At 39.9% G+C, this 20,771-nt stretch overlaps 1 protein-coding gene across 1 annotated transcript in view; it reads right to left on the bottom strand.

The window, feature by feature from the left end:
* Positions 1–597: 597 nt before the first annotated feature.
* Positions 598–20,771, bottom strand: part of LOC135473659 (uncharacterized) — a 47,622-nt gene continuing 27,448 nt past the window's right edge. Inside the window, exons 26-43 of the mRNA XM_064753523.1 lie at positions 20,111–20,228; positions 19,671–19,775; positions 19,193–19,521; positions 18,561–18,671; positions 17,526–18,049; positions 16,385–16,976; positions 15,496–16,110; positions 14,428–15,440; positions 13,739–13,957; positions 12,945–13,082; positions 12,326–12,593; positions 11,861–12,001; positions 10,325–10,505; positions 7,395–7,567; positions 5,900–6,174; positions 4,713–4,895; positions 4,214–4,330; positions 598–1,685 (exon numbers count right to left, since the gene is read on the bottom strand). Coding sequence (XP_064609593.1) covers positions 1,635–1,685; positions 4,214–4,330; positions 4,713–4,895; positions 5,900–6,174; positions 7,395–7,567; positions 10,325–10,505; positions 11,861–12,001; positions 12,326–12,593; positions 12,945–13,082; positions 13,739–13,957; positions 14,428–15,440; positions 15,496–16,110; positions 16,385–16,976; positions 17,526–18,049; positions 18,561–18,671; positions 19,193–19,521; positions 19,671–19,775; positions 20,111–20,228 — 5,153 coding nt within the window. The 3' untranslated portion in view covers positions 598–1,634. The remainder of the gene's footprint in view (positions 1,686–4,213; positions 4,331–4,712; positions 4,896–5,899; positions 6,175–7,394; positions 7,568–10,324; positions 10,506–11,860; positions 12,002–12,325; positions 12,594–12,944; positions 13,083–13,738; positions 13,958–14,427; positions 15,441–15,495; positions 16,111–16,384; positions 16,977–17,525; positions 18,050–18,560; positions 18,672–19,192; positions 19,522–19,670; positions 19,776–20,110; positions 20,229–20,771) is intronic.

Genomic DNA, 20,771 nt, shown 5'->3' with positions numbered 1-20,771 from the left:
TCCTGTCACACGTGGGAAGGTCATGGGTCGTGGACGCTGCGTGGTTCCCTCCAACTGTAATGATGGTCACTGTTGTATACATTACATATTCTTAAGTATGGCATTAGATTCAAATCAAATAAATATATCAAACTGATAGGACTGGACTGAGACATGGGCACGAGTCTCAGTGACAACATGTAAATCTCACTCTAAAGTGAGACTCTGGCTTCAGTAAATTGCACATACAATATCTACACGTCCATGGAATCTCACACTAATTTGAGTATTCAGATAAAGAGCCATCAATGGCGTGCGTCCCACACATTAATAAATGATGTGAGGGAGACTTTTCATTCTTCAAATAATACTTTAGTTTTACTTAATACAACTGTATACACAATAGTGACGTCTTAACAAGCAGCAAGGAAAACAACTCACACAAACTTAAAATCCTGTATTGGTTTTATGCAACAAATAAAAGTAAGATCTACTCAAAGATACAGTTGTAATGGTTTTTTGTATGTATATATACATATATATATATATATATATATACACACACACTTTATTTGATTTAATGATTTAAATCTTTCCAATCAAAAATTTAGCTGGAAGTAGTGCATATCACAACCATTAAATTCTCAGATTCCAATTTTTCAGTGAAAACCATGATTATTTTGAAAAAAGACGTACATTTCCATTTTGGAGGTAGAAATCATCTCTCTGAGTAATGAAAAAAAAAATGGGCTTTTCTTAGAGAAACAAAGCCTGGTAATAAACTATTTTGAGAATCGCATAACCTGATCTTAGAAAACCCCACGTTTTGACATCTAACAGCAGTAAATCCTATTGCCTAAATGTTTACAAATATCTGTATATACACACACAAGGTGTGCCACAAACAGGTGTCACAGGAAATGATATGTAAATGAGTTCACAATAGTGAAGTGATGTAAGAAACACAAACAGGTTTCTGATAACATTACATAGTTGTATGGCCAATACTACAGTGATATCAACACAAAAATGTATTTACATATCAACAAAATTAAAGGGAGAAAAAACTGAGGCAAATATCTGTTTTGTGAGGCAGGAATAGTCGTGGCTAAGACAGGGAAGTCTGGGCTAAAACAGGGAAATTGAGGCCAAGACAGAGAGTTAAGGCTAGGCATGGAAGTCGAGGTTAGTACCAAGATAGCTGAGGCTAAGACAGAAAAGTCCAGGCAAAGCTGAAGTTTTGTTCTGTACACTGAATTTGAGTTCCAAATGTAGCAGCAGATTTTAACTGTCATTGTCTATCACCAGTGGTAGCTAATCAGAATCAAGTCTTCATGTCATTAAGGTTATATAAACGTAGAACATAATATAAGTTTGCTGCTTAATATGGGGAACTACACATCTGTGTGTATGTCTAATGTATAAACAAGATCACTTAAAAGAGTGTGGTGCACTTAAAATACATCGCCCAAACTATTATAAATATACTATGTACACAATCATGATACAAGTGCTTAAGAAAATGGCATAAAAGACCCCTTGTCTGCGTAAAACTGTATGCACAGGCCTTGGCATAGCACACGAGTGGAGATAAGCACTAATGATGGAACCTATAGCTTCTCAGTGACACAAAACACTGCACAGGCATGCTGGTTTTAGAGGCCCGTCTGCAGATAGTTGCGGTTTGTCAAGGGTTTTCGTTCTGTCTGTAAATTAAACACAAAAATAATGTTAGTCAAGTTTGAAAGCAGAAAAAGTCTCAATTCTGAGACAAACTCATAAAATTTGTATGTGTCTGTACAAAAGCCTTGCAAGGTAAACAAACATTTACATGTGCCAACCATAGGGGCATGCTATTGAATGAATGATTATGGCTTAACGCCACATTGGCAATATTTGAGCCATACTGTGGCGCAGCATGCTATTGAGATCACAGTTTTAATTCACACACCTCTGAACTGTTCTCAGAGGGGTTGTTTATGTTGCATTCACCTTTTACCACCAATCCCAATTAGCGACAAACATAATTAATGAGAACAATGTTGAAACTGTGCTGCACTAAAAAATGACAAGCAATGGCAGTGATAAGATGTCCCCCAAAAATGTTAGTGAATTCATCAAAACTATCTTGAACAATCAAGTCAGTTGGGAATGAGAAGATCAGGTGTGAGGCAAGGTATGGGGAGGTCTGCAATGGAGTAAAACTTGGTAATGCAGATCTCAGAGAGATCAAAAGCAAACACTGCAAAACTGGGGAGTGAGGGGAGGGGGTGTTTAAGGCAGAAAAATCCAGTGGACACAGACATACCATGATAAGTCACTGATACTTTTTCCAAACTGGAAAAACAGAGAAATGTGTCCTTGCTGAGATGTATTAGTACCAGCAAATCATCTGACAGGACTTCATCCTCAACATTTTGGGTTCAGAATTCTACATTTATCCATATGCTCGTTTTAGTTTAATTTTACCTGTAAACATTTTTAGAAGCTTACATTATGCTGAATGTGTAGTAGAAATCATGTTTGCAGAAATGGGAGCTTGCAGTGCTGCTTTGGTATTTCATTATTTTTTTTAATGTTGTGTACCAGAATGTCCTGTCATCCCTCTTTGGACAAATGAAAACAGTGTTATTATGAAACGGTTGATGGATTTTTTTTTTTTTTTTTGATTTGGTTGACTGACAGTGAAGCTGTCTTACTGTGTGGTTGAGTATGACATCTTCTACCTACATGTATATGAGGCAGGACAAGGCCTCAATGTGGGGAATCTGGATCGTTCATCATAAACTCATTGCTTTGAGCTTGACGACAACAGGCTACGTAAGTAAGACTCTGTTTTGCCTGCAGAAACCCCGTCAGTTTTGAGTTTATGGGGGTTTGATTGCGGCCTTGAAGATTTGGCTAAAAGAGAATCCCAAAAGTGTTTCAATTCTTGGGTACTTTTGCTGGTTCGTGCCTCATATACAAGACTACAGTGGCTGTCGAGTTGGCTGCTTGGCATGGACTTGATGCTAGGAACTTTGTGTGGGTGCGTGAAGCTAGTGCCACTTTGGGTGGGTGGCTTACTGGTTTGTGCTTTATCTACAAAATTGCCTTGGTTGTCTTTTTCGTTACTTGGCACAGTCTTGGTGCTGGGAACTCTTTGTTGGGGCGTGGGGCTTGTGCCACTGTGGGTGGGTGGCTCAGTGGTTTGTGCTTTGTCCAAAAGATTTCTTTTGTTGTCTTGTCTGCTTGGCACTGTCTTCGTGCCGAGAACTTTGTGTGGGCGCGTAAGGATAATGTTCCTCTGGCCATTTCGCTTACTGGTTTGTGTGGGATTGCTCTGGCTGCCTTTATCTGTCATGTGCTCTGTATGGTTAGTCTTGCAGATTTTTGCATTTGGGACAGGGGGCTTGCCTTGACTTGCCTGCTTATGATTGTGTGTCAAGATATCTGCCAATTTTCTCTTACTGATATTAGGAGTGGTCTGCTTGCTTTTGCTTGTCAAGCTACTCATCGGTTTATCCTTCCTGGTTTTAGCTTCCGAAACAGTCTGTTTGTCAGAGAGTGCCTCATTATTTCCAACAGTGTTTGAACCAGTTTGTCCTATGTGTTTGTCCCTGTTGCTTTCAGTGTCAGCCTGTTCGATGTTACCAAACACACTCTTGCTGTGTTCGTTCCACATGCGTGGAACCGGTTGTTCAGCAGGAGACAGTTTTGGTACATGTGGTGGAGGCGGTGTCATGGTAAAAAGTGACAAACGTTTGCTGAATTGAGGCTTGACAGGTGTGACCTGCGGATGCCCACTGTCTGGTGCAGTTGGTGTTTGTGTAAGCTTCAGTGAGAATGTATTTTTGATCCTACCTGGAGTTAACTTTGTGACAGTGCCTAACTCGCTGCATGTTGGTGGAGATTTGTAGCTTAAATCACTCACAGACCTGGATGGTGTAAGAACACCAGATTGGGATAATCTGCACCTGTTGGATTTCTCACTAAAATTTGCCTCACTTTGAAACGATGTAGATATGTTAGATTTTAAACTTAAATCAGTCATGGATTGGGAAAATGTACAAGGATTAGATGCCACACATATATCGTCCTTAGATTGAGAGGACGTACACATTTTAGATTTTTCACTTAAATCAGTCATAGATCGGGAAGATGTACACTTATCTGATTTCCCACTTAAATCAATCAATGACTGCGATGAAGCACAGATATTAGAGGATTCAAACAGATTTATGAGTTTACTAACTTGTGAGTTTCTGCTAGCTGCATTATTTCGTACAAAACCAGTCTGTCTCTTGAGGCCTCTACGCAGTGCTTTGGGTGTGTTGTCGATGTTGAAGGCGATACTCTCACGTCTTGGATCCTGGAAACAGAATTAATGTACAATGTGTTAACAGGAATACACAACTGTGTGGAGACTGTAGAATAAGTAAAACTGAAGTGACCAAAGTCAAAATGTTTAACATGATTTAACAAAGAATTTTAAAGAACACTGTTATACATAACTCAGAGGAAATTCGTCGGTATGGCATTAAACACTATTTAAATAAATAAATAGTTTTATATCAAATGTAAGGACGTTGGCAGTCATGGAGCAATCTTATCATTATGATCGCCTAGCTGTAATGGTGCCTTCATGTCTACACTGTCAGTTGCTATGGTTGTTACATGAACATAAGTTTGTGTGCCCTTTATGAAACCTGCCCTCAGTGATGGGACATTTTAAACCACTTGGTGAGACTCACCACAGCAAGATCTGGTTGGTTTTCACGGTCATCCTGCGATACAACAGGTGTACCAGCAGACTTAGACCTGCGCCGAGCTGATCTTCTTGGGGATTTTTTCGGAGTACTTTTATCCCCTGTTGTAGGTCTCTGCCTGGTGTTGGTAGATGGAGGCTGCATAATGTTAGCTGTGCTGTGTCGTGCCTGTACAACAAGACAATTATCTTTCATTACTTTAATCAAAAATATTTATAACAATATGAAATGCCATGTGTCTTTGCTCATTTGGTTTTGTGATATCCAACCAAACCTCATAAAACTGTTATGGCTTATGATAAAAGTAAATTTTTTCCTTTTCGACATTAAAAATAAATTTAATTTTTTTTTTCAAAATTCATGCACCATATGGCCTTAATAATTGGTAAGTGATGCAATAAAATTGGGCAAGTTAGCGCTAAAAGAAAATAGATGAAAACAAAACAAACAAAAAGAATAAAATTAACAAAAAAAAACAAAACAACACACACAAAAAAAGGAAAATAATAAGAATCAGTGGTAAAGAAAACACAAAAAAGAAACCCATTCTATTAAACAAAAACTTTCTTAACAGAACACATGTACATACCCAGTTATATGAATAGAACCTTAGTTAGTTTGACTTACCGGCCCCTGAATAGAATACATAACAGGACAAATATTTGGGATGTGTACAGAAATTTGTTCAGGTTTTCTATTAACATTAAGATGTGTGGTAAACATGCATTAAGACTGGTGAGGAGTTCTACGTACTGTAGAACTTCAACCTTTTCAACTACTAAAGCATTCATTTCAATGGGATTTGTATATATAATTATCATGAGAATGATGCTAAACTGATTTGTTTGTGTCATTAAAGATGCAAGCTTCATAAAACTGTGCAAATTATTTCACTACACTACATATCTCTCTCAGAATGTGTTAAACTATTGGTTGCAAAGGAGGTTGAAAAGGTTGAAGAATTAAGATAGACGAGATTTAACCTTGAAACTACAGCTCATTCCAATGCACCTAAAATCTTTTCTAAGCAAAAACCTGTAGATGAGCAAGGAAAGGCTCACTTCAGTGACACAGTTGGTCAGGACCTATTATGTTAGAGCTAATTCTTTTTTCCCCCTGTATCTTTCTGTGATTGTTTGCTTTGAAAGCTTAGCCAACATTCTTGCCCTCACCAATTTTCTGCTTCCTACACTGAATTCCTGTTCGCCATTGCCTTCTGTTCGTCGTTTGCGAATGCTCACGTTTGATTGGCTAGAGGTAAGCTCTGAAGGTTGTCCCCGGATGGTGTTTTCGTTGGGATCTCCAGCCTGAGTTTCTAATGGGTAGCAAGACTTGAGGTGTGGCAAACACAAGGTGTTCCTGCGCTGGAGTTCATCCAGTCTGTTCCACTCATATTCAATACCAGTTTCTTCTTCATCTTCACAAGAAAACAGGCTGCCAGCACCTCCTGGAGGAATAAAACAAGTATGATTATGAAACTAGATTTATATAATATACCACTGATTAGTTTTCATGTATCACATCATAAAAGTATCTGACAGGAGGGCCAAAAGATGTACTAACTTTGTGGTCTACATTTCCGGTAGAACTCTTCTTCCCAGAAAGTAGCGCTTGACAATCGGGGAAACCGGAATGTTGGACATAGGTTTCGAGTTTACACAAACACTCGCAGTTTTAACGACTCTCATTGGCTGAGAGTCAACACACCCCCAGCGTAAATTACAGATTGTTAAAGATGGAGGATGCGATGGACTCAGCGATTTATGTCAACTTTGTCATTTTCAGGCTTTACGTGTGTGGCGAGGAAAAAATTATCACAAAATTATGCAGCAGGCACCACCAGATAGAAAAATATGCTATTTTCAGCCCATAGTGTCATTTTAAAAAATTTTCTTCTCCTTTAAAGATGTCCAAATCATGCTTAAACAGCATGACTGAATCTTTACACTGAAGTACAAGTATATACAAAAAAAAAAAAAATACTTCAGCCATAAAAACCAAAGCATTAAAATTTTAGCTTGCTGTGTAGATACATCTAGTTTTTATCAAGTATACTTAAACATCAACAGTTGGCCATTTCCCTACACCTGTCCATGTTATTTTTCACCTGGCTGATAAGGGACATGAGCTAAAGTGCCCAGAGGCTGTTGCCAACAAAACCACATCATATAGGGCATGGGAGAGACACAAGTTCACAAGAGTTCAGCATGGGGGCACTTGCGCATATATCAGAAGTTGGGAGTAGAAAACGCTACATTCGGCCATACCGCCAGGGTTCTAACACCAACTTCCTGTAAGTGCCCCCACTTGGAACTCCCATGAACTTGTGTCTCTCATAGGTCTACATACAAACATTCATCGTGTTAGACAGCAAACTGGATGTCCTGCAATGTATTACCCTTAATACATGTACATAGTTTCACCAAATCAGCCTTGTTTCAGAAGGTAAAATAATTAGTGCCAGTAAAGATTGATCAGACTGCCGGACTGTTTCAGACGCATAGGTCCACTTGCATGAAGCCCTTTTGAAGTTAATAGCACGTAAATACCATAGGGACGTAATACCTACAGTGCTGGTTGTCATGACAGTTACATGCTCTTAACGTTCAGAGGGCTTTGTGCGAGCAGGCCATGTTGTATATAACGTTAACAGGGCTTGTGACTTACTTGGTATGCTGGCTGAACGTGTGGACTCTGTACTGATGGTACTCATCAGACTGCTGTTGAGGGAGGCCAGAGACTGTAAAGACTGGCTGTTCGTGTTCCCTCGTGACTGCATTGGGTGGCCTGTCCACACAACTGATGATGACTGACTCTTGCCCTGAGGTGTATTAGCAAAACTGGAATGGAATGCAAAACTGTCTGAATATATGTTGATTATAAAGAACACCTGACCAGCATAGGTGACCTACTGTTTTCTGCACATGGCCATTTCTTCTAAAACAATACAACACTACTGATATTTTTCTGAAGTACTATTTTCAGAAAAAAGCAGAAACAAATAACAAAATCAACATTTGAGGCTAATCTGAGCGACTTACCAGTATCGTCCTGTGAACTGGGCATAGATAAATAGCTTAATGTTAGGCATTCTGGCAGAATTCTAGTGCAGTACAAAACTGTGGGGTGATTACTCAAGTTAACCACTTTGCTTAATCTTATCCAGAAATTCTTTTGGTTCTAATATTCCTAGAGTGGCAACAGGCTTTGCACCTCTGAACTTTCAGTTTGTCAGTTATGCTGTCACTGCTGTGGTGGACTGAGTTTTGACTGATAGGTATGCTATGGTCAGGGTTATATACAGGTAGGTCTAAGAAGTTGTATCTACTAGCTCATAAGCACACTTAGCTCAACAGGGGGAGCAGCAGGTAGTGAAGTGCGTTATAATGGTTGGCTTTGACTGACCCATCTCAAAGTGTCAGTAGGATGGGGGGGGGGGGGGAGGAATTTGGGAGGTGATTCCGGCTCAGCAGGGAAAGTACAGTGACATAAGGAGGTTGGGGGCTGGCATAAGGAATTGAACTGTTCTTCTATTATCAGATCAGTTACAATCACACCGCTCTGGCTTAATAACTTTCTGTTGACTTTCCAAGGAGATTAAAGCAGCAGGGGTAATAAAAAAAGCTGAGAAAACTGTGGATTGATGGATAACCTTCAAAAGTTTATTGCACAGCATGTAAAAATGATCAAATAAAACCCAACCAGCGGTAAGCTGCCAAGTAGATAAGCTGTGAGCTACCACTGTCATTGTGGGAAAGAAATGATATTATAAATCCCATTATGGTTTACATGGCTGTTAAGTTAAAACTAATCATGTATCATGAAGATCTAAATACCTTACTCTATCTATTGATTTTATCTATGCCATAAATCTATTACCAGTATTTGGATGAACAAAGTTTGTTTTCAAATTTCACAATGCATTTTATGACTTATTAAATGTACCTTTAAACAAATTTTAATATGATTCAAGTATAGACCATTTTTTTTGTCTTCATGTGCATCTTGGTATTTAAGGACATCTTCTCCGTGAACAAAAAAGAAAAACAAAAGTCTTGGGGATGACAAATGAATTAAAATAAATAAAGTTGTGCTGTTTGTAAAGGGGCAGAGGAGAGTCAGAAATCTGCAAACACTGCTTGCTAAATTGCACAAGTGCTGATCACTTTAGTAGAATATGACATTTTGAAAATAAAGGTGTTAGCCAAAGGAGTGTAGAAAACACGAATCACTTGAAACATCTGCATATAGACATTTTAATTAACAGGGGGAAAAAAAAAGAGGTGGGAGGTGGTGATGAGATGACCTGTAGAATTTTGGGTGGAAGGGACAAGGGGCACCAAAACCATACAATATTTGGTTGTATAAGTTGGAAACCAAATGGAGAGACTGGTGAGGCTGTTTTCATAAACAATTTAAAATATTAGGAAATTCATTATGTATGGTAACAATTTTTGTATGAAAGAATGGCCATGATTTAAGTTCTGCCTTTACGCTCTGCCCCAATGTTATTCTAAATTTACGAAAGAATGGTTTCAAGATTAGACTGGAACCGTTTAATGGAAAACACTGACACTGTTTTACACAATAAAAGTTAGATTAAAACCATCACACAAAATGACCCATCCCACCCTCCCCCAACACCAACTGTTTTAATATCGCTGCTACTTTCCAATTGACACAGGAGTGTATAGTATGTAAAAGCTACTGCTGTCATCCTGATTACTTGATTAGTGGTGATTGTATCTCTTACATGTATGTCAACTACACCTAGGTAATGGGGAATATGCCTTTTAGCCACTTGTTTATATTAGCACAGCAAGAACAACCAGTAAATACTTGACATTTATGAATGTTACAGTTATTCATGTCATTTAATGTGATCTAGAGGGTTTTATTTATTAATTTGAGTGTGAGTGAATAGGTTGTCATATTGGCCCCAAGCACCCGTTATCATCTGTTGCTGGACTGTGACCACACAGCAGAAGGTGGAGTATAATCATTGGATACTTTCCAATTTCGAAACAAATTAAAACTCTTTATGGAGCAATTTTGCCATAACAACAGATACAGCTGCTGATAATTTGCATATGTTGTATGCAGGGATGAAACTCATGGGTGACAGCCACAAACGCACACATCCAGCATTCCAGTAATGGATAACGTCTCCAAAAAAAAAAGAAAAAAAAAAAGAACCTACTTAAAATAATGTTCTCATAGTCATATTTGTTTGCATGACATTACAAGGCACCTGTGTTTCAGGCATTTTTTACCCTTTGTTAATGCCCATGTTTTTTTATCTACCTTCCAACTTTTGTTAATTCACTCTACCTTACTAGAAAGGTTCATTCTTTATTTGTCCTGAACATACATATACCTCCCCAAGCCGTTTCTTAAACTAGGATTTGAATGGCAATGAATGTACTGGGTCGGTGAACAAAGACATTGGAATCATAAGGCTTTACTGCATAAAAAAAAATCTAGGACTGAAATTTCAGGGTTTAGTACTAGTTTGAGATCTTTCACACAAAGCGTACTTCATATCATGGGAAATGTCCACCTGAATCAATAATCAAAACAGTAGGTGGCTGACTTACCCTGACACAGAAATGTTGTCCCCAGACGTCAGTTTGTTCATGCTGAGGGCAGAGCTGGTAGAATCGTGTCTGGAGCGCAGGAAGTAGGGTGATGCAGGTTTGGGTCGGTTAGGATGGGGTGAGGAGTGACGCTTATTGTGAACAGAGGCTGCATCCAGTGAGTCATCAAAAATACTGTCCTCTGTCGAGAGAAAAAAAGAAGTCTCGGTGAGGGAAGGATATAAAAACAGAGAACATGGACAGAAAACAGGGAATAGAGTAGTAAAGCTGGAGGATGGACAGAGAGCAGGGAACACAGTAGTAAACCTGGAGGATGAACAGAGAACGGGATACAGTAGTAAAGCTGGCGGATGGACAGAAAACAAGGAATAGGGTAGTAAAGCTGGAGGATGAACAGAGAACAGGGAATAGAGTAGTGAAGCTGGTGGATGGACAGAGAACAGGAATAGAGTAGTAAAGCTGGCGGATGGACAGAGAACAGGGAATACAGTAGTAAAGCTGGAGGATGGACAGAAAACAGGGAATACAGTAGTAAAGCTGGAGGATGAACAGAGAACAGGGAATGGACTAGTAAAGCTGGCAGATGGACAGAGAACAGGGAATAGAGTAGAAAAGCTGGAGGATGAATAGAGAACAGGGAATACAGTAGTAAAGCTGGAGCATGAACAGAGAACAGGGAATAAAGTAGTAAAGCTGGAGGATGGACAGAGAACAGGGAATACAGTAGTAAAGCTGGAGGATGGACAGAGAACAGGGAATACAGTAGTAAAGCTGGAGGAGGATGAACAGAGAACGGGATACAGTAGTAAAGCTGGAGGATGGACAGAGAACAGGGAATACAGTAGTAAAGCTGGAGGATGAACAGAGAACAGGGAATGGACTAGTAAAGCTGGAGGATGGACAGAGAACAGGGAATGGAGTAGTAAAGCTGGAGGAAGAACAGAGAACAGGATACAGTAGTAAAGCTGGAGGATGGACAGAGAACAGGGAATACAGTAGTAAAGCTGGAGGATGGACAGAGAACAGGGAATACAGTAGTAAAGCTGGAGGATGAACAGAGAACGGGATACAGTAGTAAAGCTGGAGGATGGACAGAGAACAGGGAATACAGTAGTAAAGCTGGAGGATGGACAGAGAACAGGGAATGGAGTAGTAAAGCTGGAGGAAGAACAGGGAACAGAATAGAATTACTTACCAAATATTTCAAATCATGTTACATTTTTAGACCGATACACAAAACACTGAATTGTTTCGATAGTTGAAACAATGTATGTTCTTCAGTCAGTCAATGTTATTTTAAAGTTTGCATTCAAGATGATGACCAGTAGAGTCCATTACTGACGAGGCTTACAGGATATATGAAGTCAGTTTGGTAACATCATTTTTTATTCGGCGGATCATAGCCAAATAGCCTATTACAGCAATAAAAATACATGCAACAGATGAAACACTATCAATAACCCATTAACCAGGCCTTAAATCTTGCAAACACAACCAGGAACGAAACCCGGAACACATTTAAGTATTCAAGCTCACCTGAGGAAGTACTGTTCTTAGTTTGTCCTGTCTCTTTCTCTCCAAGTAGTGCCCGTCCAGCCTTGTCCAGCTCAGACTTGTACTGTTTGACCTGCCTGTTGGCATGGGCCAGTTGCACTTCCAGGGATCGGTTCTCCTGGACTGTAGCATATGCACACCAATCAGTTATATATACTTGCACTAATTCATGTGCACATTTCATCAATAAACATACATGTTTGCTAAAATGGTGGAGGTGGAGGTTTAATGTATGTGTGGAGGAAGAAGAATGGCTCCCAGTGAAAACCACCCTGACCCCACCAGCCAGGCTGAAAAAGCTGCAGGTGTAATACTGGATCTGATCAACTTGCATCCATTCATTTCAAATAAAAATCATTTTGAAGTTTTTCATGTGCATGTTCTTTTTTCTGCGTACAAAATGATGACCAATATTTTATTCCATATTAAACAAAAGAATTTACTCACTGAGTTTCTTGTGGTTCTGTTCTTCTTGTAACATTTTTTTCTTCAGAGGGGTGAACTGGCTCTCCAGAGCCTCAAACTTTTTACGGTAGGTCTCCACCCCCGCCCTCTCCGTCTCTAGCTCATTGATGCTGGCCTGCAGGCGCTTCTCATAATCAGCCTTCAGCTCCTCAAGTTGCTGTTGAAGCTTTGTTGCATTCTCTCCTTTCAACTTAAGCTTGTTTTCAACTGCTTTCAGTTTTTCCTCACTTGATTTAAACTCGCCCTGTATCTAAATAAGAAAATGTCCTTGTCATGGTTGCTGTGAAAAGCTACATCATTAGCAGTCAAACTAAACCTCAAGCACATGTATGCACACATATATCCACACAAGTCAAAGACATTTTACCCTTAATCATTTTTTAAATTTTAGTATTTTGCTATCTAAAACTTCTAATTGCATTCATAAAGACTTCAATACACAATATAGAACACATGTACACTTTGTTCTCTACCCGGTTTCCTGTAACCATAATACTTTATAAAGAAATAAAAAATAAATGTACACTATGTTGAATTTCACTGCATGGTTTGAAGTGTGCAGTAAAGTGAGGTAGGAAAAAGAGATGGAGGGGTTTCCTACCTTTGTTTCCTTTTGAGTGAGGTTTCTCACAGACTCAGCAAACTGCTTCTCTTTCTCAATCTGAGCTTGTTTCAGGCTGTTCAGCTCTTCCTCATAGGCCTTTCTCTCTTCTTGGGCACTCAGCTCAATACTCTTCAGCTACAAATGTATGGTACCAGTGTATTACACAACGTGGATCTTTGGTCTCATTTAACACAGTACACAACCTCTGGCAAACATTTACAATTTCCCCAAGTACCTGCCATATGTCTTCCAGTGAAACAATAGTTTATAGGTTGACCTTAATTCATGCATTCCACTAGGCTTGAGCAGACAGAGGGCACCCGGTTCAGATTTTCTTAACATTGCTGGTAAAAAAGCCATACACAGGTAAATTATTGTTGATTTAAACATCACAAATTCATCAAAATATTCTTTAATAACATACTGTTGGATCTCTTTCTTTCTTCTTTTGATAGCTGTTTAATGTCATACTCAAGAATTTTCACACTCTATTAAATGTAAACAGTCAGCCGGTGACTCTCTTATCTTAATCATGACAGCGTTAACAGGGTTAATGATAAAGTACACAACACTTCTACCCGTATATTTCAATGGGTGAAAAACTGAAAAAAAGTATATAATTAAAAAAAATCCAAATAAAATTTTCTCCTGTTGTGATTAACCTGCGATATAACGAGCCATTACACTGCCTATTTCTGAGAAAACTGTGCGAATTGCTTAAACCATAGAGTACCCATTTGCAACAGTCTGGAAACAATGCAAAACAGCCAGCTGTGATGGACACATGTTACCTTTTGTGCAAAAGTATCTGCCCGTTTCTTCATCTCGGCAGCCTGAACTTCCAGCTCTAGCTGCAGACGTTCCCTGAGCTCAGTGTTCCCCTGCTTCTCCAGCTGCCATTCCTCCGCCTGTTGTCGTTGTTGTGTCAGTAACTGGTGAGTCTGTGCTTCCAGCTCTTGACAGCGAGCTGCTTTCTCATTGGCCCTTGATGTGAGATCGTGCACTTCACTCTGAAAAGGCCAAGGCATATATACAGGGATATACTAAGCTATATTCCAGAAGTACAGAGACCTGAACTTTACAACTCCCACACCCCACATACCCTTGTGATTGATTTGATTCGATATATTTAATTGATTGGTGTTTTACACCGTACTCAAGAAAATTTCACTTATGCGTCGAGAACCAGCATTATGGTTGGAGGAAACCGGGCAGGACCCAAGACCATCTGCAGGTTGCTGCAAGACCTTGCCTCGTGCGGCTGGAGAGGAAGCCAACATGAGCTGTACTTGAACTCATAGCAACTGCAAGACTGGCAGAACAGAATAAGTATGTAGTGTGCCAAAGTTGCCCCACCCATTCCTTTTTTCCCTCCACCCCCAATCTCCTCCAACCTCTATTTTTCTGACTAACTAAGAGTGTGAACATTCAGCTAACACATCACATGGGAAGATAAAAGGGAAGATAAAAGGGCACTGACCACGAGGGAGTGCTGATTTAGGGTGAACCTCTCCAGCTCCTCGCCTAGATGCTTTCTCTGCTCCTCAAATAGCTGCCTCTCCTTCGCCAGTTCCTCCTGGGCTGCTGTCACCTGCTGGGCCGACGCCTTCAACTTGCTCTCATACACAGATGTCTGTGCTTCTGCATCGACAGCCGCCTGCTGCAGCTTTTCTTCATATTCCTCACAGGACGCACGCATCTTCTCCACCAGTTCGGCCGCCTTGTTCTCAGTCTTGACCATAAAGCTGTCAAACTTCTCCTGCCACATATCTGCCTTTTCCATGGATTTCTTGCAGCTGTTTTTTAGTTTTGTGTTTTTCATCTCCAGTTCAGCCACCCGGGCCTGGACCTCTTCCAGCCTTTGCCTCATGTCCATCATCTCTTGATTCTTCTCTCTCAGTTCCTCCACCACAGAGTCGTGGATGTCCTGAAGCTCGCTGTTGTTGTTGCCCAGAGTCTCAAGCTCCTTATTCATCTTTGCTATCTCTGACTGGTAATGATCCTCCTTGGCAGCACATTCCTCTTCACTTGCCAGTCTCAACTCCTTTGTTTCTGTTTGTATCTTGGCTTCCAATTTTTTTGATAGACTGAGCCTGTTCAATGAGTCTGGCTTCCAAGATGTCCTTCTCTGCACAGACTTGTTTCCAGGCCTCATGCATCTCCTGGTAACTCTCCTTAAGCTGGCTTCCTTTGCCTGGAACTGTTGGTCCATTTCTTGGACACACAGGTTATGAGATTCCTCCCTAACTGCCTCTTTTTCCTTCTGCTTAGCTTCTAGTTTATCCTGCCACTCAGCCACTTTGGTCCTTAACTTTATCTCCCATTCCTCATCCTTCTTCCTTAATCCTTCCTGCAGTTTATCCTGCCATGCGGCTACTTCCATTTTCAACTTAACCTCCCATGCCTCATCCTTCTGCCTCAATCCTTCCTGCAGCTTCTCTTCCATCCTGGCCAGGGTGCAATCATGCTCCTTCTGCCTGGATGCAAGGTCAGCTAGATACGACTGTTCCATGGAGGTCAGTGTTTCCTGGAATTCATGTTTCCTTACCTGGAACTCCTCGGTCCTTTCTTTCCATTTCAGATTGGCATTCCTGCATTTTCAACTGGAATTCCTGATTCTTCGCTGCTATCTGAGAATTGAATTCCTGGCCCTTTCTTTCCAACTCAGACTGGAATTCCTGTATTTTCAACTGGAATTCCTGGTCCTTTGCTGCTATCTGAGACTGGAATTCCTGGTCCTTTCTTTCCAACTCAGACTGGAATTGCTGTACTTTCAACTGGAATTTCTGGTCCTTTACTGTTAGCTGAGACTGGAATTCATGGTCCTTTGCTGTTAGCTGAGACTGGAATTCATGGTCCTTTGCTGTTAGCTGAGACTGAAATTCCTGGTCCTTTGCTGCTAGCAAGGCTTGGAATTCCTCCTTCTTTGCTGTTAGCTGAGACTGAAATTCCTGGTCCTTTGCTGCTAGCTGAGACTGGAATTCCTCCTTCTTTGCTGTTAGTTGAGACTGAAATTCCTGGTCCTTTGATGCAAGCTGAGACTGGAATTCCTCCTTCTTTGCTGTTAGTTGAGACTGAAATTCCTGGTCCTTTGCTGCTAGCTGAGACTGGAATTCCTCCTTCTTTACTGCTAGCTGAGAATGAAATTCTTTTTCCTCCGTTGCTAGCTGAGACCGATAATCACTGGTTTCAGTTCTGACTGAGACTTGAATTTCTCAAAGGTAAGATTGACCTTTTCTAGCTCTGCTTTGACTTCATCAATCCTATTCTCGCAGGAAGACTGCAAGTCAGCCATCTCGGCGTCTTTAAGTGCAGATAACCGGACTATTTCATTGTCCTTATCCAATACAAGAGCTGATATTTTCTCCTCTGCATCATTCTGAAGGGACAGGACCTTCTCCTCAAACTGTTTTATGGTGGCCTTATGTTCGTCTGACTGTGTGATTTGTAGCTCAGCATGTTGTTGTAAGATTTCCTGTAGCTGAATTGTGTGCTCTTCTTCTTTGACAGAAGCTCAGATTCGTGATGTTTCTTAAGACAGGACAGTTCCTGCTGATGCCTTTCCTCCAAATCAGATTTTTGCTCCTCTGCTGCTCTCTTCAGTGCAGCTATCTGCTGGGCATAGTCATTTATTGAAGTCACGACTTCATCTCTTTGCTCACTGACTTGTTGGAGCTGATTTGACAATGCTTCATGTCTGACCATAAGCTCCTCTCTCTCTGCCACTAGCTGTTGTATCTCCTGCTGCATAGCAGATAACTGACTCTCACTAGAGCTTTTTTCCAGTTGAAGTTCTCGTCTCTTCTGCTCCTGATTGTCTCTCTCATTTGACAACATTAAATTCAATTCTTCCATCTCTGATTCTTTAGCAGACAACTTGTCCTCTAAATATTTACACTTCTGTTCATGTTCCTTTGCCAGTGATTGGCACCGCTGTTCATGATCTTCAGCAAGACTTTGACACTTCAGTTCATGATTTTTACCAAGACTTTGGTACTTAAATTCATACTCTTCAGAAAGAGTTTGATGCTTCAATTCATGAGTTTCATCAAGGCTTTCACACTTCCTTTCCAGTCTTCTGTAAGTGCTTGGCACTTGAGTTCATGTTCTTCAGCAAGAGTTTTGCATTTCTGTATATGTTCTTCAGCTAGACTTTGACACTTGGCTTCTTGATCTGCCAGAAGAGTTTTGCATATCACCTCATTTTCCTCTCTCAGTCTTTGCTCTTGTTTCTTTAACTTAGCTTCATAGGTCTCTGTCAGCTCATGACATTTATTTCATGGTCATCCTCTTGCTTTTTGAGAAGTGTCTGATGCTCTTCAACTGCATTTTTAAACTGAATTTCCCGCTCTTCTAGATTTCTCTTCATTTCTGATATTTCTGCTTCAAAAACTGTCCTCAAACTTATTATTTCTTGGTCTTTAGAACTTGACAATTCCTCCAGTTCAGTCTTAATGGCACTTACTTCCTCTTTCATATGAATAATTTCTTCTTCTTTTGTTGTTTCAAATCCTCAAAAGATAACACGAGTAATTGCACTTCCTTTTGACTGTTTTCAAGTTGTTGTGCTTTACACACAAGCTTATTGTTCAGGTCCAGATTTGCTTCCTTCTCAGACGCCAGCTGAGAGTTCAAATCCTCCACCTGCATTTTCCAGGAGCTTATTTGCTTTTGCATCTCTTCTCGTAACTGAATCAGCTCCTGTTCTGAATCCGCCCTCTGTCTGTTTATATGTAACGTGTGATCAGCTTCCATTTTGTGAACAGCTTCCTCATGTTCATGTATTAGCCGCTCCTTCTCTTGTCTCAAGTCACTGATCTGTTGCTCATTCTCCTCACTATGTCTGGCTTTCTTTTCCAGCTCTTCTCTAATCATATCTCGCTCTTCCTCTGCCAGTCTGCATTTCTCCAAAGCTTGTCTCTCCCGTTCAGCCAGGTCATAGATCTCTTTGCCCATGCTCTGTTGTCGCTTGGTTGATTCCTCCAGTGCTCTGGTTTTTCTCTCCAATTCTTCCCGAAGCTGGGATAACTCTATCTGTAGTTCACCCACGACTTTATCAATCACCAATCCCATATTCTCTCCACTGTTCCCACTTTTATCCACTGCAAATGTAGAAATGAAAGACATACATTTTTTTATTTGACTGGTATTCTACACCATATTCAAGAATATTTCACTTATACAACAGCAGCCAGCATTATGGCATTACTATAAAACTTGTTGTTATCTACACGAGCAACTGTCATTTACTTAAGAGCTACTCAAGTTCTAAATCCTTAGCAATTAATACATGGGTTCAGCCAAAGACTGAACTGTATTTGTCAAAATTAAAATCATTTGGCTGAGCATCAGTACCTCTTTTGCAAAACTTACAGACTTTTTCCAAATGTAACATCAGGCCAAAACACTTCGAGTCACCACTCTTGGATATGAAGCTACAAATTACACTGAAATCTTACGACATCATTTCTGCCAAACTGGCTTACTTGATGTTATATCTTCCTTATTTAACCTTACAAACAGGGATATTTTCATGTTCGACAAATTATACGAAAGCCACCAAGGATTTGTGATGAGTTGCATGCATCGTAACTGTTAATCATAGCCACCCACCTTTGTTACTGAGCAACTCCTCATACTGGTCTTTCTGTTGTTTGTATAGTTCCTGCAGGTGTTTGAACCGTGACTCAGTGGCACTCTTGGCCTCAGCCATGTTTCCAGCTCCTGTTTGTTATTTCTACTTTCTGCCTCTAGCCGGGTTATGACGCTTTGAGCTTGGACAGTTCTTCATTTAAAACATCGCATTTGTCTTTGAATGCAACCAGTGCCTCTATCTGAAGTCACAAACATACACACAGATTTTCAGTACTTTACTCACATACCCAAACAAGCTGTGTTCAGATGAAACAGAACTGCACATGAAATAGTAGGTTAAAAAGGAAAACAAGAGTATCAAGAGACTTTGAAAACTGATTGATTCTTCTTTAATGCTCAAGAATTTTTCAAGGAAGACAAACAGCTGTCAATCAAAATGGCTGAAATGGTACAAGGCATCACAGGTACAGTGTGTATTATCCAGAACTTTACATCAAATTAGTTACATTTGCCTAGCTCTAAGACACATCTTGCAGAAAAGCTTGTACATGTAGGAGACACGGTTCATACTTCGCTCTCAATTAATATTAAACTACAAATTTGTCTTGAAATTCTGGTTGTGAGTTTGTATCTCATCTTCACATCAACACCAAACAGGATCACGAGTTTGTATCTCATCTTCACATCAACACCAAACAGGATCACGAGTTTGTATCTCATCTTCACATCAACACCAAACAGGATCACGAGTTTGTATCTCATCTTCACATCACCACCAAACAGGATCACGAGTTTGTATCTCATCTTCACATCAACAACAAACAGGATCACGAGTTTGTATCTCATCTTCACATCAACACCAAACAGGATCACGAGTTTGTATCTCATCTTCACATCAACACCAAACAGGATCACGAGTTTGTATCTCATCTTCACATCAACACCAAACAGGATCACCTGAAATTCTGTAACATTTAACCTTCAAATTCTACGAGCTTTTCTGTTCACAAACATACAAAAGTATGCTAATGGTGCGGGTGGAACAAACTATAAATGTCCCAAATGAGTTTTTGTTTTCTTCCTGATCTCTCTGAAGTTTAACAAAGCCTTTTGTCTATTAGAACTTACTTGTTCATTAAGTTGGTGTATTCATTTAGAAGTTGTTTGTTTTCTTCATCTAAGGACTTGTAAGCATCTTTCTGGTGGCGGAACTCCTCCAGTTTTGCACGAAGTCTGAAAAAGAACAGCAACAGTGTTAACACAAACTTGTAATCAGACATGTAAGCAACAGCTAACTTTTATATTTCCATTATAAGAGTTAAGTGATTCATACAGGAAGATTATAATTAATCAGACCAGCTAATGATTTCTGTTCAGGGAGGACGTCCTAAACTGACGACCATCGCTGCAAAACAGTAGGCATTGTATCACAGTGGAAATTATCTTAACATTCACAAGGAATTTCCTGAAGTTGGCTTAAAACAGTTCATAGAGTTGCTTCTTCCTAAAACAACAATCCAGAGTACTCAAGGGTGTGGGTAACTGACTTTCACATGTCAACACAATACCTAACAGCTTCTTCCTGTAGATTTTCTTTCTCCTCCATGGCTAACCGAAGAAACTCATTCTCTTGCTGGAGATGGTTGACGGCTTTGGTCTGATTCTCAAGTTCTTTTATTCTTTGATCTGATAAACAAACCAGCAAATTGCAAGAATTTAAACTGCACATCTATCACATGTCATGCAAAACTCATTTCGTTCTCGAACTTGATCTGAGGTTCCACAAATTAAACCTGCACACAAAATTATAGCATTATATTCATTAAATATGTAAAACTGTTGCATAGATTGGGCAGGTTATCAGACTAGATCTGAAGTCTCACAACAACAACAAAGTCACCATGCACACCAAATTATATCTAGATCGGACAATATTTCTGTGAGTTGTGGAATGGAAACCACAGAATGACAGACCCAAATTAATAAAAGAGAATGGGATAAAAACGACAAAAGAAAAAATTATGTGACTTAACTGCAACAGTCAGTCAGTGTCAATAAGTCAATATTAAAGACATAATGGGCAGCAGTACTACTGGATATAGTCCTAAATATTCTCCTGTTCTACATTTTGCTTAATGGTGTCTGCTGCTTTCAAACCCCCTAGTAAGAACGTAAACTGTCACAAACACAGCACTGGGTATTAATACTAACCTTTACTCTTCAAGGCAT

This window comes from Liolophura sinensis, chromosome 8, assembly GCF_032854445.1.
Source record: "Liolophura sinensis isolate JHLJ2023 chromosome 8, CUHK_Ljap_v2, whole genome shotgun sequence".
Lineage (NCBI taxonomy): Eukaryota > Metazoa > Mollusca > Polyplacophora > Chitonida > Chitonidae > Liolophura > Liolophura sinensis.
Note: the sequence above shows the minus strand (reverse complement) of the source record. Positions and strands in the feature narration are given on the sequence as shown.